We start from the raw sequence: 19,615 nt of genomic DNA on the forward strand, positions 1-19,615 counted from the left end.
ACCAAACCAGTATTACAAGAAATGTTAAAGGGTCTTTTTTAAGAAAAAGAAAAAAGATCATGAATAGGATCAATAAAATGGCAAATACTAGTATATATTCATTGATAATTGAATCTAAAAATCAAAATAAATGAACAAGCAAAACGAAAACTCATAGAGAACATTTTGATGGCTGCCAGATGGGAGAGGGATTGGGGGAATGGGTGAAAAAGATGAAGGGATTTAGAAGTACAAATTAGTAGTTCTAGTATAGTCATGGGATGTAAAGTACAGCACAGGGAATATAGTCAATAATCTTCTAATAAGCAGGTATGGTGTCAGATGGGTATAAGATTTTTTGGGATGATCACTTAGTAAGTTTTATAATGTCTAATCACTGGGGTGTACACCTGAAACTAATATTGTATGTCAACTGTAATTGAAAAATAAAAAATGATTTTAAAAAATAAGGCTACTTTTCTGGGAAAAACAATCCCTTCTCCACTCTACTCCCACCATCCACCTTCTCTCTGGTTGTCCACCTTCTCTCTAGTTTACTAACAGTCCACCAGGAAAAGGTATTCATTAGCTTATTCTCTCCAGTTCCCCAATGCAATTTTCCAGCCCAGCAAAACATCTCTAACTCAGGATGGCCTCGGGGGGCCAGGCTAATCTGTTAACACTCCAGAGACAGCAGCTTCTGTGGACATGGGATGATGACTCAAGATCATCTTTCTCTGGAATTATTTTAACTAAGAAGTTTACTGTTTCATTGAAAAAAACAACACACACACACACACAAAAAAAACCCCAAAAAAACAAAAACCAGTCACATCACTTCATTTGTATGCCCCCATATAGCCTAAGATTTTCACTTCAATTGCCAACTTTCTCCATCTTGGCATTTAACAATTCTTCACTGAACTAATCCCCTTCCAAGCTTAAGAGGTACTAAAGACAGGTACCCCTGTTCTGACATTTTCTCGGTTACAATGCTTTAGTTACAACAACAAAAATTCAACCGGGAGTAGCTGACCTACACTACACTGGAGACCCAGAAACGAGGGCATCTAGTGGTCGGTGTGTGATGACACCAGATTTCAACCACGCGCACAAGGGACACATTCAAAAGGCAGACTCAGTGAGCGCCAAAGCATTGCTGCATCAAGACCCGGCCCATAAACATGTCTCCTGCACAGCAACTCTTCCTATATAGACAAAGAGGGTCCTCACGGCCAATTGGCCTGGAGGACAATTCCTCCCAGGGACACCAACAACAATCAAGACTTAACTGTACAAAGGAGGACCAAGATGGAGGCATAGGGCGGAAGCCTGATAGTTGCCTACCACAACAATTTTGAGACTATGACGGGAGAGCAGAGCAGACACCATCCAGAACCACCGGAGGGCTGGCTGAGCAGATGCTCTACAACTAGAATAAAAGAGAGGGGTACGCGGGATGATGCTGATGCCGGTGACCCAAAGTCCACACTTTAAGAACTACGGCTCAGGCGACACAATGGCGGCCTGGAACGTGCTCGGCGCAGTTCCCCCGGCGGTCTCCGGCTGAGGGGACAGCTCCACTCGCTGCCAAGCACGGACAGATGAGCCCCTGGGAGACATGGGGTGGGAGACTCCGCGCTTGCTGACCTCCGAGTCCTTCAAGAATCTCAACGCCCCAGAAGCGGCCAGGTGTGCACGCTCGGTGACCAGCCACCGCTGCAGACCCAAGGGCCGACGCAGCGACACCGGACCAGCCCGCCGCCCAACGAGTTCCGCGGCAGCCGCCCTGGAGCTCTGAGAAAATGGCCGAAGGAATTGCTGAGAGGGAATTGACCAACAGGAATTGGGATCAAGAAGACGAAATCCCGCTGAGACCCGGGTCCGGGCGAGGCTGCGAGCCTCTGGGCTCGGGTGTGGTCACACGCCCTTGGGTCTAGGTGAGGCCTCACGCCCCTGGGTCTGGGTGAGGCCACGCGCCCCTGGGTCCAAGTGAAGCCGGATTCCGGGTTCGGGTGAGGCCATGCGCCCCTGGGTCCGGGTGAAGCTGAATCCTGGGTCCGGGTGAGGCCGTGTGCCCCTGGATCCGGGTAAGGCTGGGTCCCGAGTCCGGGTGAGGCCTCGCGCACCTAGGTCCGGGTGAGGCCACGAGCCCCTGGGTCTGGGAGAGGCCACGCGCCCCTGGGTCCAGGTGAGGCCATGTGTCCCTGGATCCGGGTGAGGCTGGGTCCCGGGTCCGGGCGAGGCCACGCGCCCCTGGGTCTGGGAGAGGCCACGCGCCCCTGGATCCGGGTGAGGCCACGCGCCCCTGGACCTGGGTGAGGCTGGGTCCCTGGGTCCGGGTGAGGCCTTGCGCCCCTGGACCCGGGAGAGGCCACGCGCCCCTGGGTCCGGGTGAGGCCTTGTGCCCCTGGGTCCGGGTGAAGCCAGATCATGGGTCCGGGTGAGGCCGTGTGCCCCTGGATCCGGGTGAGGCTGGGTCCCGGGCCCGGGTGAGGCCACGCGCCCCCTGGGTCTGGGTGAGGCCACGTGCCCCTGGGTCCGGCCGAGACCAAACCAGAGGGAGTCGGACCTCCGTTACCACCATTTGTCCACCATCCAGAGCTGAGGGGTCAGTGCTGACATGTACACATAAGGAACCGGTGGACATTGAAATCGGGTCTCAAAAGAACTGTTGGTCCAGAAAGAAACTCACTACAGACTGATTCATTTGCCGGTCAGCATAACTATTATTGCTCGTCTCACATTCAGTTCTTATATCTCTAGTGACACATGATCTCGCTCATCTAGGGGAAATGATGAACAACATAGACTGATGAACAAGAACAGAACCAGAAACAAGGAGGCATCGATCGGACTATCGGGCCTCAGAGGGAGGATAGGGGAGGGTGGGGGGAGGGGGGAGAGATCAACCAAAGGACTTGTGTGCATGCATATGAGCCTATCCAATGGTTAAGTTCAACAGGGGGTTGGGGCATCCGTGGGGAGGGGTGTGGGATGGGAATGGGGGGATGAGGACAAATATGTGACACCTTAATCAATAAAGAAATTAAAAAAAAAAAATTTCAACCGGGAAGTTTTCCTCACATAACAAGGTCAGTGTAGGGAAGTTCCAGAGCTGATTCAGTGGTTGAAGTCATCAAAAAACCATTTCCCCCCCTTTTTCTACTCTGGAGTCCTTATGATACTGGAAGTTATTATTTCATAGTTGCCTCACAATAAGCCTGTGCATTTCATTAAAACTGCTGCCTAACCCTACCCTGTTTGGCTCAGTGGATAGAGCGTCAGCCTGCAGACTGAAAGTCCACTCTTTCTATTCCAGTCAAGGGCACCTACCTCCGTTGCAGGCTCAATCCCTGGTGTGCAGGAGGCAACCAATCCATGTCTTTCTCACATCAATGTTTCTCTCTCTCCATCCCTTCCACTCTCTAAAAATGAATGGAAAAATATCCTTGGGTGAGTACTAACAAAAAACAAACAAACAAAAAAAAACAACAACAAGAAAACCAAAAAACTGCTGCCTAATGGTTGGCTTGTATGAGAAAAATAATTTTCCAATTTGTACTATCGAAGTCTATTTAGAATATCTATAGAATTTTTAAATGTGTATATCCTTTGAACTACCAATTCCACTTCTAAAAATTAATCTCACAGAAAATCTGAGAGAAAAACAGATATAGAGATGTGATTACAAAACTTTTAACAGCAAAAAATTGGAAACAGCCTAAAATATCCATCAATAGGGGTGGGTGAATACTTATATTAAGAGATTCATACAACGGAATACATCTCAGCTGAGTAACAAGAAAATATGTCTAAGTTTTGTTGATAAGAATCAAACTGCAGAAGTATGTCTTCACAAATAAACAAAAATACCTATGACACCAAAAGCATATGCAACAAAAGTAAAAATGGATGCACTGAATCACATTAAAATTAAAAAAGACTGCCTTGAAAGACAGTGAAAACGCAACCCACAAAATGGGAGAAAAATATGTAAAAAAAACTCTTAACAAAATAATCTGTTTAAAAACGGGCAGTGAACTCTTAAGACATTTCTCCAAAGGATATACAAATAACCAATAAACATGAAGATAGTCAACATCACTGTTATGGGAAAGCAAATCAAAACACAATGAGATCACCACCTCACAGCCATTAGGATGGCTGCTATCAGAAACAGAAGTTTTGCCGAGGATGTGGAGAAACTAGAACCCTTGTGCATGGTTGGTAAGAATGTAAAATGTTGCAGCAGCTGTTCCTCAAAAACACTTCTGGGGATATCCTCAAAAGAACTAAAAGCAGGGTCTCCAAGAGATGTCTCTACACCCAGGTTCATAGCAGTATCATTCACAATAATCAGAAGGTGGAAGCAACCCAAGTATCTATTGACAACTGAATGTATAAACAAAATGTGGCAAGTATACAAGTATCTAAAACAGTCAAACTCAGCCCTAACCGGTTTGGCTCAGTGGATAGTGTGTCGGCCTGCGGACTGAAGGGTCCCAGGTTCGATTCCGGTCAAGGGCATGTACCTTGGTTGCAGGCACATCCCCAGTGGGGAGTGTGCACGAGGCAGCTGATCGATGTTTCTAGCTCTCTATCCCTCTCTCTTCCTCTCTGTAAAAAATCAATAAAATATATATATTTTAAAAATAGTCAAACTCAGAAACAGAAAGTAGAATGGTGGTTGCCACGGGCTGGAGGAGTGAGAAATGGTGAGTTGTTTAATTGGTAGAGTTTCAGTTTTGTAAAATGACAAAGTTCTAGACTAGCTGTACAACAATGTAAATAAACTTAACACTGCTGAGCTGTACAATTAAATATGGTTAAGATAGTAAATAGCATGTGTATTTTACCAAACTTAAAAAATTTTTTTTAAAGAAATAACCATTGAATTCTTGGGTGATTATCAATGGAAAATACTGATGGGGAAAGGAGGACTTGTTTTCTACTTTGTATCTTTCTGTAATGTTTGCATTTTTATCATAAACATGAACTAAGTTAATATATTTTTAAAATATATTTTATTGATTCTCTACAGAGAGGAAGAGAGAGGGACAGAGAGTCAGAAACATCGATGAGAGAGAAACATCGATCAGCTGCCTCTTGCACACCCCCCACTGGGGATGTGCCCACAACCAAGGCACATGCCCCTGACTGGAATCGAACCTGGGACCCTTGAGTCTGCAGGCCGACACTCTATCCACTGAGCCAAACCGGCTTTGGCCTAAGTTAATATTTTTAAATTCACTTAAAAAAAATTCCATTGGATATATTTTAAATTAATATTAAACTCTAGCCCTAGCCGGTTTTGTAGTGGTTAGAGCACTGGCCCACAGACTTATTCGATTCTATCCAAGGGCACATACCTCAGTTGCAGGCTCGATCCCAGGCCCGGTTGGAGCATGCGCGGGAGGCAACCAATCGTTCTCTCTCACATCTCTTTCCCCCCTCCCTTCCACCCGCTCTAAAAAAAAGGGAGGGAGGAAACAAATGGGAAAATATCCTTGAGTGAGGAATAACAAAAAAATTAAACTCTAGGTACTGACAGACTTAAATTCTCATGCCACCTTAAGAAGTTTTACCAAGCATCTCATCTCCTCCCAAAAGCATACCATTAAGTAGGTGGTTATGATTAGTTCTAGAAGGAATAATTAATTTAAAAAAAAAGCTCCTGTGTCAGTTAGCATGAGATACTGCCTATTAGGCTTACTCAAGGTACTGCCCATGACACTTCCTGGCCAGTAATGCCTTATCCAAATTAGAGATCCTCTCTAATCCTGAAACTGACAAATGCAATACTGGTGCCTGCAAACACAAAATCCTAGACAATTCAAACCATTTTTATCCTCCGTTCTCCCCACCTATTAAAGCAGGGTGGGGAACGTCCAGCCTGCGGCCATATAAGGCCCGAGAAATCATTTGGTCCGGCCCTGCCAAAGCATGAGGGGTGAGTTAATTAAATGTGTGACCAAACACAGCAGGTTAATTTTTAAGGTGATAATTTTGTATGGCCCTTGAATGTTATAACGGTCCTTGGTAGAAAAAAGGTTCCCCACCCCTGAACTGAAAGAACACCAAGCCCAGTCTCCTTTTCTCCTCCCCTCTTCAACAATGTTACAAGAGTGAGTGGGTGGTTAGAAGACCCCCTTGGAAACCAACAACCATTCCAGAAAAGTAACTGCTCACTTACCAAGGGCTGCCAAGAGCAGCTTCTCACAGCATGCTTTAACAACCTTAATGAAGGAGAACGCAATGCCTCCTATAATACAAATTTCGTTGGAAGAAAAAAATATCTAGACTGTGGAAAAGTACAACTTAAAAAGCAAACACCACAGGTTATGGTAGAACACAAAAGCAAGCAGATCTCTAAATACAGAACTCCATTATAAGAATTCGACTGCACCTTATTTCTCACTATCAGCACTTGCTGTCAAAAACAGAACCTTGCACATCTTGATCCATTCAGAATAAGCCACAGCAGGCAGTTTTGCTTACACAGGGCAGCCAGGTCAGAAGGGTCGCACATGGAAATGGAAGCAGCAGCCGGCATGTTTTCTTTATAAATATATATATATATATATATATATATATATATATATATATATATATATTTATTGATTTTTTAAAGAGAGGAAGGGAGAGGGACAGAGAGTTAGAAACATCGATGAGAGAGAAACATCGATCAGCTGCCTCCCGCACACCCCCCACCAGGGATGTGCCCACAACCAAGGCACATGCCCTTGACCGGAATCGAACCCAGGACTCCTCAGTCCGCAGGCCGACGCTCTATCCACTGAGCCAAACCGGTTTCGGCACGGCACGGCACGTTTTCTTAGGGATTACACTGTTCCTGCTTTTATCCTTCTTCCCAGCTATTTTGGTGCCAAGATAGCTGCAGCCTTTGCTCTCTGCTCTTAAAAAGCTTTCCACCAGAAAGGCTGGCGCAACCTCAAGGCTGCAGCTCCCTCTGCTGCCCGCTGTTTCCTTTGCATGCTATGCTGCAGCAGGTTCAATGAATTTCAAACCCAACCGGTAAGAGCTAGAACAGCCCTTTATTTCAAAATATTACCAAGAAAGCACAAGTTCAAATAGTAGTGGAACAGCTAAAATGCCAAGTTGTAAGCTAGGTCTCTACTCACCTACAAATCTTCCTCACAAAGGGTTTCTTTTCCTCAGTTTAAAGAAAAGCAGGAAATGGACTTCTTGGTCCTTCCTCACCTACACTTAATAATACTGCCCATTACCAGAATTTTAAGGTAGGCCTATCCCATCTTTCAAGATCCAATTTAAATAGCACTTAACGCATGGTATTGAAGCTATTTGTTTGCCAGTCTGTTTCATTATATTTATTTAACTTTGTGTCTATCCAACAGCAGATGTTCCATAGCTATTTAACAGAATTCTAACTAGAACCATCCTGAGATATTGGGGAAGGAGAGATTTGTCCACACAATTAGAAAAATAAGCAATTACTGGGGGAGGAACCAAAATTCTTGGAGAAGAGACAGGTGTTTTTCCAGCTAACATGATTTATTATTCCACTGACTTACCAGTGCTGCTTATGGTCTTTTTCAGGTTACCAATCCCAGCGTCCCTCTTGTTAACTCCTAACAGAGCTCATTTTAAACGTACCGTGAAGGGACTTCATTCTTTGCCTATATCCAAATACTTCTCACATCCGCATCTTGGTGATAAAATAGCAAAGACCTTATACAATGACTCTATTTTTAAATACTGTAGCTGTTATATCCCCAACCTATTGTGGTTAGAAACTGTAGTTCCAGCACCCACAATTAGAGCTGATGATAAAGACATATAATAGTATACTTGCCTTTATTTTTGTGAACCCTCCTGTTCTCTTCCACCCAATATCAGAAGCTTACCTGTCCAACAGAATTCCTGCTCTTTGCCTAAGAATCTAGAGATCTGGCTCTGTGAAAAGCCAGTGCCAGGGCCAAGAGCCACCCTTCAGAAAACTAAAATACCCACAGCCAGCTAATGGTGCCACTATGTAAAAAGTCTCTACCACTGGCTAGAAAGAAACAATGTAAAATTTTTTAACAAAAACAATTCAACATCATTTATTGTCATGGTAGTAACTTAAGGGAACTGTAATAAGCCAATATGAATAAATGGGTAAGACATATTCTCCCAACAAAGGACACCATAAAACACAAACTGTATTGCTTCTCAGTAATTCCTCACTTAACATTTAAAAGTCATTTCTAGGTGGAGACACTTTGGAGCAGAGTAATATTATCTCCTTTCAGCATGATCCGACCTGCAACACAAAATTAAAAGTGCATAAATTAGAGCATATGCACTTTTCAACTATTACCTATTGAAGATAGAGAAATGTTATTTTATGCAAAGTACAGTTTCTGTAGACTAAGTTAACTAAATAGGTCTACCCCAACATTTCCCAATGCTCAGCGTTTGCAGATGTTGGGAAATGAGTTGTATGTCAAGTTTAGAAAATGCAGCATACTATAACCTATTCTCAGAGCTCTTAGTATGTTGAAGATTTCATCCTTCAATAAACATACCTGTTTAAGTTTCACCCAACATTTCCTAAACCTATTTGAGCAAAGGATACTTTTTTCCTGAGAAATATCTATAAATATCTTCAGGAACACTGGTGTTCAGTAAAAGTTTGAGAATTGCAAATCAACCCCAGTAGTGATCAAACTGTTTCCCTTTCCCAGGCTTCCACTACAAGTAATATTATTTTCTACATTTATAAGACACTTATGGGAATTCAACATTTCACAAATTATTTATAAATAATATGTCAATAACGCTAGCTTGCCTTTCCTGACACATGTTTAAATTTTAAAAATCTAGGCTTTCACAAAAATAGCCTAAGCAGGAAGAAGCAGAGCAAAATATAACACTTTCAGAAACTACTCTCCCCATACCCAGTGTAGGCTCAAGAGAATCCTCAGCGTCCAGGAAGGAGACACCTGAAGCTCACCACTGATAAAGTCCTAGTGAGCTGTGAACCAGGCAGTAAGCAATTAGAAACACAAAATGCCTACATAAGCCTAAGTTAATGGGATTTTGATAAAAATGATTCAGTTATTCTTGATGAAACCATGAACCCTAAAGACCTTCTGTTAATTGGGTTAAGAAATTGTGTTCATTGATCATTTTTCAGTTTTTATTACATGCTAGGCACTGAGCATATTAAGGAGCAAAAAAGATGGGACACATGCATGCACTTATGGAGCATCTGGTCCAGTGGGGGAGAAATTAATAAAATAATACCCACTGATGAATGCTTTACTACAAACTCAGAGAGCACAGCACACCCTGTCTGTGCACCCTCACATTCGGATCTTGGTGATAAGTTCCGCCCAATTCCCACTCCAAGCAAAACCAAACCCGGGAGGAGGTGACATTTCATGAGTCCTAAAGACACAAGGACAGGATATACAAAGATTTATGGTAGAGTAAATGTGCAGATTCAAAGAACTGAAAAAAAAAAAAGACAAATGTGGATGCTCAAAAATGAAGCAAGTGCAGATGGAGATAAGCACAGATCATAAAGAACCTTGCAGAATACATAAAAAACTTTCTTATCCTACAAGCAGCAGGAAGCCATTGAAGGAAGGACATAAAGCAAGGAATGACAAGGTCAGATTGGTGTTTCTAAAAGATTAGTGCAGCCCGAGGAGCAAACTGGAGAGGGATGAGGTAGTTGAAGAGAAATCAATTAGTAAACTGAATAGAAATTGGTGCTATCACTAAGGCAGGGAACACTAAAACAGCTCTAAAAGTGGGAGGGGTAGGAACTGAGTTTGATTTCTGATATGCTAACTTTGAGGAGCTTTGAGACATTCAATTCAAGTAGAAATGTTTAACAGGCTCTGAGAGGTAAATTTAAGAGTCAATGTAGTCATTAAGTGACTTCATAGTTGTGCAAGCATAGAGTGCATTTACACACTATGCTGTATGGTATACCACCATGGTATATGCAGTCCATCATTAACCAAAATGTTGTGATGAGGCACATGACTATATATATAGATGGTAACTGAAGGTGTAGTCTTGAGTGCCTAAGAAAATACAGGGTGACAGGAAGGACTACAACCAAGCTTTGAGCAATTTAAACATTTAATGATTGGGTCCCAAAGAATGAATATACAAAAGTGTGAAAAGGAACAGTTAACTATAAATGAAAAATGAAAACCTGTGTATAGTATCACAGAGCAAGGGAACAATATATTAAAAAGGGAGTGGCCAAATGCTGTTCAAATGACAGTAAAATGAGGACTGATAATAACCATTAGATTTAACTCCATTAGTCTTTGGTAACATCGGTGACTAGTTGAGTGGAGAGGCAAAAGTAAAAATGGTGTGGAGTAGAGTAAGTGACAGAGGATGATTTCAAATGTAACCTCCCCCCGCCCCCCCCCAAATATAACTTTCCAAGTGCAAACTAAATGTAAAACATGAACTAAGTTGCAAATCACTCAATTCTGCAAGTGAATAAAAATTTCTAAAATTCTGTAAGACTATCTATATTCTTACCTAGTTGTTTTCTTGACTTTGTTTTAGAATGAATCTCTTCTGCATCATCTAATACGAGGTTCATATACTCATCAAAACCCTAGAAAAACAAGCCATTAACTGTCATATTCAAATAAGATCACATTCAAACCATCCTATCTAAATAAGAGTAATATGCAAATTGACCATCACTCTAACACACAAGATGGCCGCCCCCATGTGGTCAAAGATGGCCACCACAAGATGGCCAGCAGGGAAGGGCAGTTGTGGGTGATCAGGCCAGCAGGATAGGGCAGTTAGGAGGGACGAGGCCTGCAAGGGAGGGCAGTTGGGGGCGATCAGGCCTGCAGGGGAAGGCAGTTAGGGGTGACCGGGCCGGCAGAAGAGGGTAGTTGGGAGTGACCAGGCCTGCAGGGGAGGACACTTCGGGGGGACCCAGGCCAGCAAGGGAGAGCAGTTAGGGGTGACCAGGCTGGCAAGGGAGATCAGTTAGGGGTGACTGGGCCTGCAGGGGCGGGCAGTTGGGGGGGACCAGGCCTGCACGGGGGGGGGGGGGCAGCTGGGGGGGACCAGGCCTGCAGGGAAGGGCAGTTGGGGGCGACCAAGCCAGCAGGGGAGGGCAGTTAGGGGTGACTGGGCCAGCAGGGGAGGGCAGTTGGGGGCGACCATGCCTGCAGGGGAGGATAATTAGGGGCGACCAGGCTGGCAGGGGAGGGCAGTTAGGGGCAATTGGGCTGGCAGGGGAGCAGTTAGGCGTCGTTCAGGCTGGCAGGGGAGTGGTTAGGGGATTATCAGGTTGGCAGGCAGAAGCGGTTGGGGCAATCAGGCAGGCGAGCGGTTGGCAGCCAGCAGTCCTGGATTGTGAGAAGGATATCCAACTGCCCATTTAGGCCCAATGCCACCGGGATCGGGCCTAAACGGGCAGTCGGACATCTCTCAAGGGGTCCCAGATTGGAGAGGGTGCAGGCTGGGCTGAGGGAAACACCCCCCTCCCCCGTGCACGAATTTCATACACCGGGCCTCTAGTTCTAAATAAATATACCCATTTCGATACAGAAATGCCAACTAACTTCAGGAATTCATCCTTTCACTGATCTTTCAGATGAAGAACGTCCTTCCACTCTAAGCCTTTTTAAATAACAAAGAAAGCCAGAACACACTCCATTAGATCTGGAACCTTTTGGCCTTAAAAATTCATTAGCTATGCCAAAAAGCCACTCTCCCTATCTTGTATAACCTATTCGATATATAGTATGTGTGTACATGCATGAATTACCTTCTGCTACTGCTTTTCCCATGTTCCCCACAAAACACTATCACCACTAACCACCACTCCTGTTTTTCAACTAATAAACAGGGAAAGTGAGATTATTAAAGAAATCTACAATGCCTAAAGGGCAAATTTTCCGTCATATTTCATCTTTCTTTAAAACATCATTTAACCCCAGCCGGTGCTGCTCAGTGGTTGAGCGTCGACCTATAAACCAGGACAGGGGGTCACAGTTTGATACGGGCAGGGCACATTGCAAGCTCAATCCCCAGTTGGGGGTGTGCAGAAGGCAGCTGATCAATGATTCTCTCTCATCACTGAAGTTTCTATTTCTCTCCCTTCCTCTCTGAAATCAATAAAAATATACATTAAAACACACACACAAAAAACATTACTTAAGCCCCAGCCGTGTGGCTCAGTTGGTTGGAGTGTTGTCCCATACACCAAAATGGTTACGGGTTAGATTTCGGTCAAGGCACATACCTAGGTTGTAGGTTCAATCCCTGGTAGGGGTGCACATAGGAGGCAACCAATAGATGTTTCTCTTTCACATCAATCTAATCAGTAAAACATATCCTTGGGTGAGGATTAAAAAAAAAAGCATCCCTAAAAACATTATTCAAGGTACTCTGTCATCCTGAAAAGCTTATTTAATCCAACTCAGCTCCATCAGGTATGGCCTAAACCAGAATTATGCTCCATCAATCCTCAACCCCAATTTTATTTTTTATACCCCTAGTTCAAATATTAATGTTTATCAGTGGTTCTCTTAGGCGACCCTGCTAGAGAATCAGAAAACACAGATATTTACATTACGATTCATTAACAGTAGCAAAATTACAGTTATGAAGTAGCAACGAAAATAATTTTATGGTTGGGGGTCACCACAAGATGAGGAACTGTATTAAAGGTCATGGCATTAGAAAGGTTGAGAACCACTGGTTTAGATTATTTTTAAAATAATAATTTTCCTTCTATTTTATGAATTACCCAATCTCTATCAAGTAAAACAAGGAGGCAAGGGCAGTGGGTCCCGAAACACTTTCCTTGGGTTGGGTCTTTGACTTTTTGTACACTGCTCTGGCTGGCCATTTTTTGTGAAATCTTTTTCTTTTTGGTGAGATCTTTTTCTATAACAAACTGCTCTGAGATAAAATATCCTGGGTACTCACAATGATACAGCCTTCTATCCGCATATTCACTTGCTCATAAAGCCACACCTGAATCCGAGATCTCTGAAATAATCATAAAAATAGAAATGTTAAAAAGTACACAAAATCCAATCACTGTGCTCAAACATTAGAGAAATATGGCTCCTTAAAAAAACTAAAATAAATAAAAACCAAGAGTTTTAACCATTTGACTCATATCAGAATTGGTAACCAAGACTACTTACTTGACAATAAACATTCTCATGTAATAAATGCTGCACTGGGACCAGACAGTCCCAAGCTAGACACCTTAATCTTCCTGTGACTTGGGACTCAATCATATTTCTTACTGCTTCTAGTTTCAACACATTTAGAGTGAAAATTGGTGTCAGTCGAGCACAAAGCAGTAAATTCTAAAGACCAAGGCCTTCTTTCTTATGTGCCATAGTAAAATCCAGCTCTAAAACAGCTTACTCTAGTTTCTCCGTTTTCCTGGCTTCACATTTAATAACCAGGAGAGAAACCCTCAATTCTGATTAAAAATTACAGTGGCTTGAAATTAATGTTTTTCAATTGTGTTGTCACACACTAAAATTTGTCAGAGCACAAGGCACTGCATTTTCTTTCAGAGATGATTTACACACTGTTATTGCCAACGCAGCCTCTGCTGCTAACTATCCCCCAAAGGAAAGCGGGCGGTCCCCTAAATCCTCGAACCCTATCCCTCCCCTCTTCCTTTTGGAGTGTCTTTTCTATACCCGAGTTTCCCTCTAGGTGTTCAAACCACTCCTTTATTACACGGTTTAAAGCTAACGGAATTTCCCTCCCAATGCTTCATCCTAGGGGGAAGAAGGGGAAAAGGGCCAATGTCCTGGCCATAATCACCACCCACACAAGTCCCGATACCCGCCACCCCACTGACACGTCTGCCAATAATTACTTTTTGAAATGAGTCCTTTGTGGCCTTGCCAAGTGTGAACACAATTCTTCACATGCTCGCAGTTACCATGGCTCCACACCATCTTATGACCTTCGACTTTCCCTGCACCCCTCCCCCTGGAACACACCCCCACCTCCACGGTGTCCTCTTTTTAACTGTACAACACAGTGATCAGACGGGGTGACGAGACAAGTGAACAACACACAACTTACGTACATTTTGCAAGTATCTGAAGATGAGGTTCTGCGCCAACGGTTAAAGAAAAAGGACACGCACGGCATACTCTCTGCTCCCAGGAACTGGTCACTAACCCCCCCACCCCCACCCCGCATGTTTTCGGAACGAGGTCTGGTGCCCAACTAGGCCCTCCTCGGGGTTCCTAAATACTCTGCGGAACGTCTCCTCTCTCACACTCCACGAGTTTCCTTTGGCGCCATTTTCCTCCCCCTCCCCCTCCCCCAAACCCACACCCACACCTCCCGTTGGCTCGCAGTGCCCACCTAAAACTGCGCCCCTCTGCTCCCCACCGCCCTCCCGCGGCCCCCGGTAGGGTGTGCCCACGCCGTCCCCAGCCCAGCCCGCTTCCTCCAAGCCCCGCGCCTTCGCGGGGCCTCGGCCGCCGCGGGGGCTCACGGGATGTGGAAGGCGCACACCGCTCCTCCGAGCCCGCTGCCTGCCTTTACGCCCCGCTTTCTGGCCCCAACCTCCCGGTCCTGGCATCCTGCGTAGGATACGATGGGCTGCACCATCACCTTCTGCACCTTCTGGCCCTGGCCACGGTACGCCATGGTGGAAGCTAACAAAGACGACGCTAAGCCCCACGCTCCCTCGGAGCCACTTCAGGAATCAAGAACCGGAAGCGGAAGTGTGCGGTGTTCGCACAGCGGCCCGCGCAGTTCCTGGGGAAGTGCTTCTCTAGCTTTTCTCGGTGCTCTGTAGCCTCCGGGGGAGGCCAAATGGAGGCAATCGCGTTTTGGACCCCGCGCGCGGGCCCTACAGCGCCATCTGGAGGGAGGCGGGGGAGACACCGGCCTGTTTGTGTCTCCATTTTCTGAGTGGGCTTCCCCTCCCCCTCAATATATTTTTATTGATTTCAGAGAGGGAAAGATAGAAACATCAATGATGGGCGAGAATCATGGACCAGCTGCCTCCTGCACGCCCCCCACTGGGCATTGAGCCCGCAATCCGGGCATGTGCCCTTGACTGGAATTGAACCCCAGACCTTTCAGTCTGCAGGCTGACATTCTAGCCACTGAGCCACACCAGCCACTGTGGCTTTAAAAAATATTAAATATTTATTGTTGAAAGTATTACACAGTCCCCCTTCCCCCCCATTGACGTCTTCTAGCTGCCTTCACCACACTATTGTCTGTGTCCATGGGTTATGCACATATGCATCCAAGTTCTTTGGTTGATCTCTTCCTACCCACCCACCCTCCCCCACCTTCCCTCTGAGAGATTCCGCAGTCTGTTCTATGCTTCTATGTCTCTGGATCTATTTTGTTCAGTTTGTTTCATTTTGTTCATTAGATTCCAATATGAGTGAGATCATGTGATACTTGCCTTTCTCTGACTAGTTTCTTTTGCTTAGCATAATATTCTCCAGGTCCCTGCATGCTGTCTCAAAGGGTAAGAGATCCTTCTTTTTTATTGCTGCATAGTATTCCCTGGTGTAAATGCACCACAGCTTAAGAGACAAATCATCCTGTTGCTTAGCTCTCTCAGTAAAATGGGTTGGTTTAGTACTTTTCCTTTTCCATTTGTTTATTTTTGGTGCTGAAACCCAAGACTTAATATTTTTTCTAAAGCCTATTTCCTTGGAATTTAGGCTTGATGGCAGTGTTGTGGTGCAGAGGATAGGGCGGCAAGAAGCCCAAATCCACCTGACACTCTTAGCCACAATCTGATTAAAAAGCCAGCCGGTAGTGGTTTGCTCCATTATGAATTCAACTCTTATCATCTTTGTGGGAGTTATTGTAAGAAGGCGACAGAGCACGGCAATTTAGCGTGAAAGCCCTGAAATCTGATTGCAGGGCTCAAATCCATTTCACTTGTAGTGTATGACCAAGGATCAATTCTTGAGCTTTGCCATATCTTGGCTTAGTTGTTACCAAAATGGAGATACAAACATTCCTTCCTCATGGGACTGACGTTTTAGGGAAGTAGTATGTGTATACATACTAAGTATGTGTGTACATATAAAGGCCTCAGTGTTCTAACATAACTGTTTCCTGGGTAACACAGAAGAAGAGCTGGAATTTATTAAGTTATGTCATTGGCTTGTGGCCTGACAGATATTTCATTTAATTGGAATACCCATTTTATAGGTTAGGAAACTGAAGCTCAGAGTTGTAAAGCACTTGTCTAAATGGGCAATGGCAAGTGGCAGAAACAAAACCTGCTTAACTGAATGAAGTCTTCTGTTTGAGGATAAATAATATGAATGCTGACCTCATAAAAGTGTGGAGATCAAATTAAATGAAAATGACTTTTAAACTGTAGGGAGCTAGAAAATGCATAAGGTATTATTTCTTTTAAGAAAATTTCCTGCCTAACCGGTTTGGCTCAGTGGATAGAGCGTCGGCCTGGGGACTGAAGGGTCCCAGGTTCGATTCCGGTCAAGGGCATGTACCTTGGTTGCGGGCACATCCCCAGTAGGAGGTGTGCAGGAGGCAGCTGATCGATGTTTCTCTCTCATCGATGTTTCTAACTCTCTATCCCTCTCCCTTCCTCTCTGTAAAAAATCAATAAAAAAAAGAAAATTTCCTGCCTCAAACCCAATAGAGCAATGGTTCTCAACCTTTCTAATGCCGTGACCTTTTAATACAGTTCCTCATGTTGTGGTGACCCCCAACCATAAAATTATTTTCGTTGCTACTTCATAACTGTAATTTTTCTACTGTTAATGAATCGTAATGTCACCACAACATGAGGAACTGTTAATGAATCATAATGTAAATATCTGTGTTTTCCGATGGTCTTAGGCTCTACAGCAGCGGTTCTCAACCTGTGGGTCACGACCATCTGAAAGGGTCACCTAAGACCATCGGAAAACACAGATATTTACATTACGATTCATTAACAGTAGCAAAATTACAGTTAAGTAGCAACGAAAATAATTTTATGGTTGGGGGTCACCACAACATGAGGAACTGTATTAAAGGGTCGCGGCATTAGAAAGGTTGAGAAGCCCTGCAATAGAGGGTCATGCTGTGCAGAGGAAACGAGGTAGATTTGCTGAATTCAGAGACAGCACGGATAGAACACACTGGTATAGCTATTCCACCAGAGATGCTTAGCTACTTGTTTTGCATCTTCCTGTTCCTAAAGTCATGATTCCTAAACTTTTAGGGATTGATCCCTGTAAGTGATCATTTGACTGATTATACAACTCATCAGAAGTGGTTTGCTTTAAAAATGATTTTGTTATTTTACATTTAAATCTTTGAATGAGATTTAATCTAGAATTTATCCCAGTGTGTCCTGGAATTAATAACAGCTTTATACTTTCAAGATGGCTGCCCAGTTATCCATCATCTTTACAAAAAACAACTCATTGTTCCCCATTCAACTTAAAATACATTTATAAATATAACAAGTATGTGTGTATGTATATAGTGTTGTTCATTTGATCTTTGTATCTATTTATGGACCAGTATCACTGTTAAAAATATTATAGCTTTGTTTTTTTGTTTTTTTAAATATATTTTATTGATTTTTTACAGAGAGGAAGAGAGAGGGATAGAGAGTTAGAAACATCAGCTGCCTTTTGCACATCCCGTACTGGGGATGTGCCCGCAACCAAGGTACATGCCCTTGACCGGAATTGAACCTGGGACCCCTGAGTCAGCAGGCCGACGCTCTATCCACTGAGCCAAACCGGTTTCGGCAAAATATTATAGCTTTGTAATGTTTTGTTTATTTGGTAGGACTAAAAAGTAGGTAAAATTTTCCTAACTATTCTTGGTTATTTCCCCCACAAACAATTAGCTTCTCTAATTTAAAAAAAAAAATTCCTTTTGGTACTTTTTGGTGATTACATTAAACTCTAGAACTTAGAATTATTTTTTAATCTAAATACATGATGTCTATTTGTTCATATTTTCCTTTGAGTCTTTGAGAAATTTTTTTCTTTAGTTTTTTTCTTTCTAGTTTATCTGGTTTAATCATAGATATTTCATCTCTCGTTCTTAAAAATTATCTCTTTAAAATATATTTTTATTGATTTTAGAGAGGGAGAGGGAGATAGAAACATCAATGATGAGAATCACTGATCAGCTGCCTTCTGCATGCCCCCCACTGGGGGTTGAGCCCACAATCCGGGCATGTGCCCTTGACTGGAATTGAACGCATGACCCTTCAGTCCACAGGCCGATGCTCTATCCACTGAGCAAGACCAGCCAGGGCTAGTATGCTTTTGTATATGAGGGAGTCCAGGGCTATAATAAACAAAGGCTGAAGTTACCCATAAAGGCCTGGAACTAGTCTAGTATTCATACCCTGGGCCAGATTCAGAGCTGGAAAATAGAGCCCACCTCTCCATAGGAAGTATGTAAAAGAATTTGCAGTCAGATTTAATCTAATACAAAGACCCAAAATAAAAATTGGCAATGGAAGTGATCAGTTTATAGCAAAGGAAATACAAATGGTCTTCAAATATATGAAGTGTTGCCCCACTATATATGTGTGTGTGTGTGTGTGTGTATATATATATGTATATGTATATATATATATATATATATATATATATATATATTCACTTGTTCAATAAGCAGTTGTCTTATATTTGAGCATTCTTCCTTCTCTGCCTTTAGTCTGAACTTGGTTGTTTACACTTACTCTTTAAAAAATAAAAATGATTTTATTGCCCTGACCAGGAATTGAACCAGTGACCTCTTGGAGCATAGGATGGTACTCAATCCACTTGGCTGAGCTGTTTACCCTTACTCTTAACTCTACAGATTTTTGCTTTACTCCTGAGGACAAATCAGAGTCTAAAAACCAAAACATCCAGGGACAGGCCAATACCAAGTTTTACTACACTGTTTTTTGCTCATTATCATAGACTGGGGTAGGGAACATCCAGCCAGCGGGCTGTATAACGCCCGTGAAATAATTTGGTCTGCCCTGTCAAGACATTAGTAGTTACCAAACATAGCAGGCTAATTTTTAAGTTGGTGATTTTATATGGCCCGTGTTATATCCAATGGCCCTTTGCAGAAAAAAGGTTTCCCACTCCTGTCATCGACTATGACAGTAACAACATAGCAGTTAAATCCAACCAAAATCTAAATACTTTCATAGGCCCACTCAGTAAATCTTGGGACTCCTGATTTCTTAAATTTAAATTCCAGACGGCTGTTCTTATCTAAGGTAATTGCTTATTCTTTGTCCATTTTATTTTACCGTGCTAAGAAAATGGTCAAGTATTTTGTGCTCATGCCCTTAATTGACATCATTTTGAAAATTCAAATGGAATCTGAAAAAAATAATGCAGTCAGATGTGTGGGTTGTGGAAACTTGCACCGATTATTGAGCAGCTTTCAAGATGATTTAAGAAAAAAAGAGCTCTTGAAACGAATTGAACCCAATTGCACATAAGAATATGCCTGTACGTTGTTAAATCTGATCACATTTTGACACTACCGTGAAGACAAAAGCAGTGATCTTCAATGCAGTGTAAGATTTAGTATCAAGATGGTTATGTAAAATAAGAGGTATACACTAAATTATCAATAAATGTTAAGCTAGTTTAAA

The 19,615-nt window shown here is 43.2% G+C and overlaps 1 protein-coding gene across 2 annotated transcripts; it reads right to left on the reverse strand.

The window, feature by feature from the left end:
- Positions 1 to 8,038: 8,038 nt before the first annotated feature.
- On the reverse strand, positions 8,039 to 14,725 carry SNRPE (small nuclear ribonucleoprotein polypeptide E). 2 transcript variants are annotated; one of them, XM_008154222.3, is made up of 5 exons: positions 14,593 to 14,725; positions 14,075 to 14,101; positions 12,940 to 13,002; positions 10,519 to 10,597; positions 8,039 to 8,266 (listed from the first exon to the last, which is right to left on the reverse strand). In XM_008154222.3, exons 1-5 carry the CDS (start codon positions 14,644 to 14,646, stop codon positions 8,211 to 8,213), a joined length of 279 nt encoding a protein of 92 aa, XP_008152444.1. In that variant the 5' UTR covers positions 14,647 to 14,725; the 3' UTR covers positions 8,039 to 8,210. The 2 variants fall into 2 exon arrangements, with proteins under 2 accessions (XP_008152444.1, XP_054567522.1); XM_054711547.1 differs by lacking the exons at positions 14,075 to 14,101; positions 14,593 to 14,725 and adding an exon at positions 13,164 to 13,267.
- Between the last annotated feature and the right edge of the window lie 4,890 nt (positions 14,726 to 19,615).

Source organism: Eptesicus fuscus, chromosome 22, assembly GCF_027574615.1.
Source record: "Eptesicus fuscus isolate TK198812 chromosome 22, DD_ASM_mEF_20220401, whole genome shotgun sequence".
In the NCBI taxonomy this organism is placed as follows: Eukaryota; Metazoa; Chordata; class Mammalia; order Chiroptera; family Vespertilionidae; genus Eptesicus; species Eptesicus fuscus.

Bases quoted from the DNA above. Each gene is read 5' to 3' on its own strand.
- SNRPE (XM_054711547.1), bottom strand. From the start codon at position 13,259: ATGATTGAGTCCCAAGTCACAGGAAGATTAAGGTGTCTAGCTTGGGAC. The intron at 13,003-13,163 runs GTAAGTAGTCTT...TGATTATTTCAG, and splicing joins ATGAGAATGTTTATTGTCAA to AGATCTCGGATTCAGGTGTG. The intron at 8,267-10,518 runs GTAAGAATATAG...TTTGTGTTGCAG, and splicing joins AAAGTCAAGAAAACAACTAG to GTCGGATCATGCTGAAAGGA.